We start from the raw sequence: 10,555 nt of genomic DNA, 5'->3' as shown, positions 1-10,555 counted from the left end.
ATCACCTAATAAGGCACAAGTGTCGATTGGGTCTTTCATCTCATACGCTGTCGGAATTTGATCCCCGACCCTTTTATTTGGAGCCAGTACGCAATTCAGATCTCCACTGACTAGGCCAGGCTGTTCCTCTACTATAAACTCGATCAACGAGTCCCACATTGGCAAACGCTGAGTTGGGCTATATAAACCATATACAAGCGAAAAGTTAAAGAAATTATTAGAAATTAAACACCTGATTTTGGCGTTCCAAAGCAACAACATTCGCCCACCAGGTATAGCATGGAAGTTGTTGATTGACTTCCAGTTAGGAAAGTAATTTTCCAAGAAATATTTAAGGCAAGTCGCCTCCATTTTGGTCTCGAATAGACCCATGACGTCGACTTTATTTGATTTGATTATGTCGACGACTGCGGCATGTCAGTAGGGCTGCTACATGCCCCTTACATTCCAGGTTGCAACTATCATGACTCACCCTTGGCGTCCTCATCTAACCTATCCTCCCAAGTGTCCGGAGGCGGTCTTGATCTTGATCTGGATGTGGAACTAGATTTGTCCCTCTTCCTGGGCTTGTCCTTATCCTTCTGGTTACGGCCACGATCTGGCTGTGCCTCAGGATCTTGTACATTCCCAACAGCTCCATGGGTATAGGCCTTGGGTACTCCACCATTGATTCCAGCAGGATTAATGTGTTGGGGTTTGAATCCCCATACTCAGCGGAAGACTTCTACAAAATGAATAAATCAGACGTAGGATCTATTTGACAGATTATGGGATCAATCAATTCACATGTTAACACAGAATTGCACACTAGAACGTAAATAATTCATGCTTAGAAAATATAAATCCTAAAACATGATTTCTACGGTTTAGGGTTACCGATTTGATTCTCCAAAGAATCGTCGATTGCTCGCGCCTTCTCCACCATGATCTTCAATACTAGACCACAGATCTTCTGACTGGTTCCCAAACTGTATCTCGATATCAGGGTGGGCTGATCTTATCAAAATACTAGGACTCGAATAAAGAAGACAGAACTTTCTCACGGAGGAGAGCTGAGAAACTCACGGAGGAGAAAAATCTGAAAATTTCGTCTTCCTTCAAAAGTAGAAGGGACGAAAATTTTAGAATGAAAATAATTATTTTTCTGTCTCATTTATTCTCTTATTTATATTAAATTCTTATTGGGCCCCGTCAGGGATCTATGGAAGGGTTTGGATATGGCCTCACCCAATTAGCTTTTTACTAATTAAATAGAACCCATAATTTAATATAAGCTTATAATGGAATATTACGAGCAGCCACTATAGAAGTAATATTGCACTGCCCATCCAATCTGAAATTACAAGTAATCCTGGTTTCCGTTATGTTTATTGTTTATTTCGTGCGCTTAAGATATAAATGTCAATTAATTAATTAATGACTCCTATGGACTTAATTAATTAACATCTTATTAATTCCAAGAGTGTACTTTAGAAACACTTATTTATTATTCATGGAATAATTAAATTCGAACTGGCTAGTTTCCGAATAATAAAAACCTTGTTCAAGCTCCTCTTGAGGATATTATCAAACGAGACTCACCTCGCGCGCGTTTCAACATAATAGCAATCCTAGCACCGCTAGATATTGATCACCACTACCCAATATATCAGGATTATTGGGTTGTGAAAACCCGCACCATTTGATAAGTCAAAGTAGTGCATAATCAATACCGTATCCTCAATGCTAACGTATGTAGATTAAGAAATAGTATTTTATCAAGACCTAGTCTTTCAGTAGATAGCATAAAGATATGTCTTGCTGTTAGATCATTCAGTGCTATACCACATCAATGTCATCTTATTTCTAAAAGGCTTAAAAATAATTGGACTGACATTGCAACCTTTCACGATAGGTAGTCTAAGCCTATCTGGGTTGTAAAATTCTTCTTCTTTTTGCAAAGCATTGCATAGAACCAATTGTGTTACCTTAAAGTAGACGACGCCCACAACCAGTCTACTAAGCAAAACACTTAGACTTTGTTTGCTTCTTATACATTTAAATGTTTATAAAATATTTTATAAATGCACAAGAAAACATAATGTAATAATATATTGATCCTATCCGTGCGATATTGCTTGAATAATACTCAATCGGGTTAAAAGTGGATTGTAGAGTTTTTCGTATACAAGCAAGATTCTATTTGCGTGAACTTGCTCGAAACATGCTTTTCAGTATACCAAACCTAACAATCTTCCACTTATACTCAAAGCAGGTTTTGGTGCTACATATATCGAACCACCATTCATTTCACATCATGTTTGAAATATTTTTCCACAAAGGCACTGTCACGACCGCCCATACTAGGGGTACTACAAACGAGGCGATCGTGACCAAGGGACAAACATTAAGAATAGCATTTAAGGATAACAGTTCATAGGAAAGACTCAATTAGCTTAAAAGAATAATATTTTAGTTCATCAACTGTTAAACAGCGAGTTTTTAGTTTAAAGAAACTTAATGTCGAAAATTCATTATTAATTAGCAAAGACTTAGCAAACGATTTTCCAAAGAAGCAGCGGGGAAAATAAACATAAAAAAAATTCCAATTAACTTCTAAAAGAAAACATTTGTTTTATTTTACGAAAAACCATTTTAGAGTAATAAAGTAAGCAACGGATTAAAGTCTAACGAAATTTTGACATACTCAAAACAGTACGAAATAAAGTAAGGTCTTGAGGCATAGTTCAAAAGTATAGCAGCGAAAATAAGGTTTCAAAGAGAGTCAATGATGACGCCTATGTATGAAGACACAACGCATCCCAATTTCCTAGGCCGACTCAACATCCACCGCAACATCCCGCTCAACCTGCACATAGGGGAAAACACATGCAGGGCTGAGTACTTGTTGTACTCAATGGGCTCATGCCGAAAACCTTTTATACAGTTAAGAAAATATCACGAGAACACAAAAATATTTCAAAGTCTGGCCAGACAATCAATCTCCCCACTTTCTCATTAATCCATCAATCACAATTATCATATCGCAGTGCGACGAAAGTGTGGCCACACTATTCACCCACGAGACCGGCCGACTAGCAAGGACGGCTCACGATCCCACCAGTGTACACAGCCTGATAGGTTTGCGGCCCTACTCAGACCCGAATTCGTTTCACAACACAGCCATATAGCCTAACAGAGCAAGCTCAGACGAACTAGGCATCAGGCAACAATCTCACAAACAAAAACAACATGGCATGACATAACAAGTTAAACCACCCTTATAACACCACATCATATTTTCAGAAAATAAAAAGATTTGTAAAAGAAAGTCCACCTCGTTTGCTTAAACAATTCAATATCCACTTAAGGCAACCCTCGTTCCTTGTGCTCACGTACACACAATAACCCTTGCCAAACCACAATACAAATCAGCCTTCCATCAAGTCACATTATCATGCATGTCCTATCGTTCCTTTTATCGTTCTCTTAAATTACCCATCCCAACATTCATCATCATACGGAAAACATGTCATAATATTTCTCAACGTGTCACACATAATCATGTCATAGGATACATTCCTAAATCGTACATGCATCATATAATTCACTCAAATTTGGCAACAAGTGATATTTCCACATAACAACAAATCTAGCAAAACTGCGCGGTTGGTTTGTAAAAATCACCAAAATTCCATCCGACCTCATATGAAGCTAACATTTGGTCACAACACAGTAGACACATGTATGTTCATCCAGTTAATATTTTACACCAAAATCACGTCATTTGGTCAGTCAAAACAATAATGTAACTCTCTGGTCGGAACACAAAATTCTGGCAACACTGTGCAGTTCAATTGAAAAATTCACCAAAAGTTCATCCGATGTCCAATGAGGCTGAAATTTTCACACAACTCAGAAGACACTTCAAATGTCATCTAGTAAAAAAATTCACATCAAAAGCAGGCCATTTGGTCAGTCAAATAGATAACGAAACTTTCTGGGCGAGAATACAAGTTTCTGGCATAGTTGCGCAGTCAACTTCAAAACTTTATTAAAATTTCATCTTTCGTCAAAAGGGGCTGACATTCACACACAAAACGGAAAACACCTTGAAGTGTACTCAGTTAAAAATTCGATCGTTTGGTTGGTCAAACACACGTCGGAATTTACTGTCCGAACACCACAGTTTTCTGGCCTCACAATTTCGAAATTAGGGTTTCTTCCCCATTCATCCAAACACAATTTTTTTCCATGCTTCCAACACACAATCATGCTTAAAAAGGTTCTCACAATCACGTTCTCATATAATCACACATCATTCACCAATGATTCATTCAAACTTCACACATATTCAATCAAAATCGCACATTCACAATTGTTCTCATACAAACACAAATTCCCACCAATTAATTATGCGATCTAAGATTCCTACACTCACCATATGCATGAAGGAATCAAGAACAAGGTTTTCAATGGTGAAGATGAGGGAAAAGATTCAATTATACCTTCTTGAATCGAAAACCAAACGGTAGAAGCAAAGATTGATACGATTCGTCGGGAACTCTTGAAAATCAAACTCCAATGGATGCAAGAACAAGGATTGGAATGAATTTTGGAGAGGATGAAGAGAGGGAGAGGAAAGTGGCGTGTGGAGAGAGGGAGAGGATGGAGGTGGACAAAAATTTGAGGGAGAATGGGGGTTAGGGTTTAGTTTAGGTGATTAAATAGTCCTAGGTTTAATCCCATTAATTAATTAATTAATTAATTAATTGTGGAGGAATAAAATAGAGGCCAATAAATAAAATCCCACAATTAAAAGGAATGCAAGTGTTCAAAAATTATGGCTAGAAATTCAATAAGGAATTTATTTGGTATTTACTTGGAGAGAAATAGATTCACAATTTAAGAAATAAAATAATGAATATTCCTAAATCTCCAAGTAGGAAATAATGAGGGAGGGGGCGAAAATTTTGATGGTGTGCACAAGGAAATTATTTAAATCCTCAATTAAATAGAATAGGATTTAAATTTGGTAATTTCTTTATAGGAAAAGACTCCCATAAAATAGGCAACAATTAAATAAATTTCCACATGGAAATTAAGCCAAAAAAACGTGTGGGGTGGAGACACAATAGAAGGAAAATATTCACACCCTCAATTAATTTGACTTAGGTATTAATTTGGTATTTAATTGAATAAAAGGAATTCCACAAAATAGGAAGCAAATATATTCTCCTCTACAAATAGGGGGCGAAAATTGGCTTAATTAGCCACAAGGAAATAATTCAACTCTTAATTTAATTGGGGTGAGGGAATAAAATGTGGCAAGATTTAATTGGATTTAAAATAGCTAAAGGAAATCAACAAGGTACCAATTAAATCAAAGAAACTAATTCATCCTCCTAATTAAAATAGAGAATATTCGAAACTCACAAAAATAATAGGTTAGAGTTCGAATTTCATGTAGCACAATTTAGGGATAATTTGATTTGGATTTAATTTGGATGAATATCCCAAAACAATTATTTAAATCCAAGAAAGAATAAAATTTCCAATAATTGGAGGGGCCGACAATAGCCACTTTATTTGGCAAGAACAAGATGCATGATCTTATTTAAATTGATTTTCCCCACATTAAAATATAAATAGCACTTCATTCCAATTCCCCCATGATGATTTATTCCACATAATCAAATTTCCAATCGACATCCTTTCAAGAACACTTTGTCACCAACGTCGAATTTGATTTCCGTTCGACGCACGTCAACATACGACTTCTGCCTATCTTAAGCTTCCTTGATCCTTGCGCAGATTTGATGCACAATTTCGGTCATTTCCTTTATAGCGTCGGGTCCTAACATCTTCCTCTCGCCAACTTCATCCCAATATAGTGGGGATTGACACTTCCTGCCATATAAAACTTCATACGGAGCCATATCGATCGTCGCTTGGTAGCTATTGTTGTAGGCGAATTCTACCAATGGTAGAACAGTTTCTCAACTTTCCCCTCGATCTAAGACAACGGCTCGCAGCATATCCTCAAGCGTTTGAATCGTCCTCTCTGACTGTTCGTCCGATTGCGGGTGATAAGCAGTGCTGAAGTTTAGTTGTGTGCCCAATTCCCGTTGCAAACTCATCCAAAACTTTGATGTGAACTTCGTATCACGGTCGGACACAATGGTCTTTGGCACCCCATGCAAATGCACAATCTCATTCACGTAGAGCTTTGCTAACTTGTCCGCGCCATAAGAAATTCGAATTGGTAAAAAGTGTGCGCTTTTAGTTAGTCGATCGATGATCACCCAAATTGCAGTGTTGCCCTTCTGTGACTTTGGCAAACCCGTCACGAAATCCATAGTTAGATGCTCCCACTTCCATTCGGGAATTTCAAGTGGTTGCAATTTCCCATATGGCCGTTGGTGTAAGGCCTTCACTTGTTGGCATGCTAGACATCGCTCCACATACGACGCCACGTCTCCTTTCATTCCATTCCACCAAAAACGTTGCTTCAAATCTCGATACATCTTCGTGCTTCCAGGGTGATCAGTGTAAGGCGTGTCGTGCGCTTCACTTAAAATCTCATCTTTTAGCGCCTCATCGCTCGGCACACACAATCTTCCATCGTATGTCAAAGCATTATCCGCCTCCTCACGGTAATGATCGAGCTTCTCAGCTCTCACCTTCACACGTAACTCTTCCAACTTCTCATCACGTCGTTGGGCTTCTATGAGCTTGGTTCTCAAATCTGGCTCAATCACTAGCGTCGTTATTCTTCCTCCTACTGTCTCGGGCGCTTTTACTATTTCCAATCTCATTCAATCAAATTCGCGAATCAACATTTCCTCTTGCGTTAGGAAATAAGCCATTTGCGGTTGGTTCTTCCTACTCAAAGCATCGGCTACTACGTTCGCCTTGCCCGGATGATAGTGAATACCACAGTCATAATCTTTCACAATCTCTAACCAACGTCGTTGTCGCATGTTTAGCACCTTCTGCTCGAAGAAGTATTTGAGACTCTTGTGATCCGTATATATCTCGCATCTCACTCCATAGAGGTGGTGTCTCCAAATTTTCAGTGCATGCACCACTGCTGCTAACTCCAAATCATGAGTCGAAAAATTCAATTCATTCGGTCTCAGCTGTTGGGAAGCGTATGCTATCACTTTCCCATCTTGCATCAATACGCATCCAAGTCCTACTTTTGATGCATCAATATAGATGGCGAAGTCTTTGTCGATTGCCGGCACGGCTAGGACCGGTGCTGTCGTCAACTTCTCCTTCAACAGTTGGAAACTCACCTCGCACTCCGGAGTCCAAACCACTTTGATTCCCTTCTTTAGCAATTGTGTCATGGGTCTCGCGATTTTAGAGAATCCTTCAATGAAACGTCGATAGTATCCCGCCAATCCCAAGACTCTGCGGATTTCACTCGACCTTTGCTGGGTCTACTTGAATCCCATTTGCCGTCACAATATGACCAAAAAAGTTCACTCGAGTCAACCAAAACTTACACTTACTAAACTTGGCATAAAGCTTCTCCTTTCGCAACGTTTCCAACACTGTTTGTAGATGTCATCCATGTTCCTCCTCGTTCTTCGAGTATACTAAAACATCGTCGATGAAGAGTAGCACGAACTTGTCGAGATACTCATAGAAAACTCGGTTCATCAAGTCCATGAAGACGGCCGGGGCGTTGGTCAGCCCAAATGGAATCACGACGAATTCATAATGGCCATAACAAGTGTGAAAAGCAGTCTTAGGTACATCCTCTCGTCGGACCTTTAGTTGATGATATCCCGACCTTAAGCCCATTTTTGAAAATACGCCCGCTCCTCGAAGTTGGTCAAACAAATCATCAATCCTCGGCAGTGGGTACTTATTCTTCAAGGTCATCTTGTTGAGCTCACGATAGTCGATGCACATCCTCATCGTGACATCCTTTTTCTTTACGAACAACACTGGCATTCCCCACGGTAACACACTAGGCCGAATAAATCCCAAATCTAGCAGTTCTTGCAACTGAATCTTCAACTCTGCCAACTCTTTAGGGGCCATTCGGTATGGCGCCTTCGATACTGGCGCAGACCCTGGTTCCAAATCAATAGTGAACTCTAATTGTCTGTCGGGTGGCGGTCCAGGCAAAGCTTCGGGAAACACGTCGGGAAAATCTCGTACTACTGCCACGTCTTCCACTCTCAAATCCTTCTTTTCCTCTCCGTTCAAGTACACAAGATACGTCGGACGCCCTTTCCTTATCATCGTGGTTGCTTGCAATGTGGAGATTATGGAGGTTCGTCGGTTCATGGAGATCCCATATAAGATAGTCAGCTCTTTGCCCAGGGCTTGAAAAGAAATCTGTCTCTCTTTACAGTGAATTGTTGCGTGGTTCTCGGTAAGCCAATCCATTCCCAAAATTATGTCTACGTTCTCCAAAGGCATAACGTGCAAAAGTTGGGCCACTACTCCTAATTCTCCTAACTCAAACTCTATGTTCGAGCAAGTTCGCACAATATCAATCAAGCCTCCAACCGGTGAAGACACCCTCAAACCCAGGTCAAGTTTAGCAGTAACGAGTTCTAAGGCATTCACACATGACATCGAAATAAAAGAATGCGAAGCACCCGTATCAAACAACACGATAATAGGTAGTTGTTGGAGCTTTCTCATACCTGCCAAATTCTCCTTGCCCTTGTTAGCATGCTGCTCTTGCACTTGATTCCCTTTCAGTGCATACGCCCTTGCTTGTTGTGGGGCCACTTGTCGGATCGGTTGTGGCTATTGCGATGGCCTCTGTCCTTGCCCATTCTTCGCTCCACCTTTGTTGTTATTTGGGCACTCTTGAGAATGCCCATTTCCACCGCAAGCATAACATCGAATGCCTCCGACCCTGCACTCCCCAACATGATACTTGGAGCACCGATTGCAGTAGGGTGTCCTCAGTGAGTTTCCCCTCGGATGTGGCACAACTTGGCGGCCATGGTTCTACGGATGCCGAAAAGTGGGAAAACGCCGCTTGTTGTCAAAAGGGGCTCGGTTGCCTTCCCACTTCCTCTTGTCTCGATAGTTGGATGGGAGTGCGGGTGGTGTAGGATTTATTGCCCTCTCATTCTTGGGCAGTGCTTCTTCCACATCTAAGGGCAGTGCTTCTTCCACATCTAAGGCACAGCCCAACACCTCGGAATAAGGATCTCCCCTGCGGCTGGCCACAGCTGCCCTTATCTCGGGTCTAAGGCCAGAACGAAACTTTGCAGCCATCTTCTCGTCTGTGTCCACCAATTCTGGCGCATAATGGGTCATCTCACGTAGGGCGCGGTCGTACTCCGTGACCGTCATACTTCCCTGCTTCAGGGTGTGGAACTCCACAATCTTTGCTCGCCTGTAACTCATGGGAACATACTTGTCGTACACTTCCTCCTTAAACTCTTCCCATGTAAGCGCCTCACGGTAAGCGGGGTCCATAGTTCTCCTCTTAGTTTCCCACCAAAAATCAGCGGGTCCTGTCAGTTGATAAGTCACACAAGTCAGACGTTCCTTATCAGTGCATCCCATAAAGTCAAAGATACGTTCAAGGTCGCGTACCCATGCCTCCGCCTTCGGGGGCTCTCCCAACCCATCAAACTTGGGTGGGTTCTCTTTTCAAAAGGCCGTGATGTATTCCCTTTCGTTTGGTTGGGGTAGAGGTGGTGGTGGAGGCGGGGGTGGATTCCCGACACTTCCCTCTGTCTGTTCCTCCACTCGTGGACCACGTCTACGTCTTGGGGACATATTGATCTAAATCACAAGTTAGCATCGTTGTTATCAAAACACCACTTCTTTGAACTTATGCACGCGTACGAAACGATAAAACACAAGTACTTAAAGTTATGCGAAAAGTGAACTTCCATAGATAACGTGGAAAAGAAAAAAATCAACACATTCGTTCTGAATCAAAAGCATGAAGGTAAATAAAACAGCATTTATCTATCGACATCATTTTTCCTCTTCCGGGTCCTCTTCCTCTTTCGTGCCCTCGTCGAGTCAGCGGAAGTCCTCATCGCCATCCATAATGTCGTCCACATAATCATCCTCGAAGACTGGAATCATCCCTACTTGTGTTATGGCTCCACCTTCCGTCGCAGGCTTAACCTCGATCATGGGTTTTTCTTCCCAAACTATCTCGTCTTTCTCATCTTCCGCCGACGGTGGTCGCTCAAAACGAGAGTCGATCAGAGCACACTGTAAGGATTTCAGGAAACCTTTCATGTCGCCATCCATCCCATTACTTCGTGGTTCGTACCACGTAAACCGACTGGTCGTTGCTTCCATCCAAGAGTTCCAACTCTCGGGCATCAACTCGACTAGTCTCCTTATGCTACCATAGGACAACGCATGGTACCCGCGGACTTTTCGCCACAGGGTCTCGAAATGGGCGACGACCTCTCCTAAGGCTTTTCCTTCTTCTCTCTTGTAGTGGTTGTAATCGTATATTGCTTGTCGCAATCTGGCACTATATTGACTACTCTTAAGCGCGGTTTGTTTCGTTCGTACCATCTATGTGAAGACAAAAGTTTCTTTTCAAAACACATTTTATATC

The 10,555-nt window shown here is 41.3% G+C and overlaps 1 protein-coding gene across 1 annotated transcript; it reads right to left on the bottom strand.

The window, feature by feature from the left end:
* Positions 1-8,964: 8,964 nt before the first annotated feature.
* LOC121766909 lies at positions 8,965-9,441 on the bottom strand. Its single transcript, XM_042163140.1, has one exon. It carries the CDS (start codon positions 9,439-9,441, stop codon positions 8,965-8,967), a length of 477 nt encoding a protein of 158 aa, XP_042019074.1.
* Between the last annotated feature and the right edge of the window lie 1,114 nt (positions 9,442-10,555).

This window comes from Salvia splendens, chromosome 15 (assembly GCF_004379255.2).
Source record: "Salvia splendens isolate huo1 chromosome 15, SspV2, whole genome shotgun sequence".
In the NCBI taxonomy this organism is placed as follows: Eukaryota; Viridiplantae; Streptophyta; class Magnoliopsida; order Lamiales; family Lamiaceae; genus Salvia; species Salvia splendens.
Note: the sequence above shows the minus strand (reverse complement) of the source record. Positions and strands in the feature narration are given on the sequence as shown.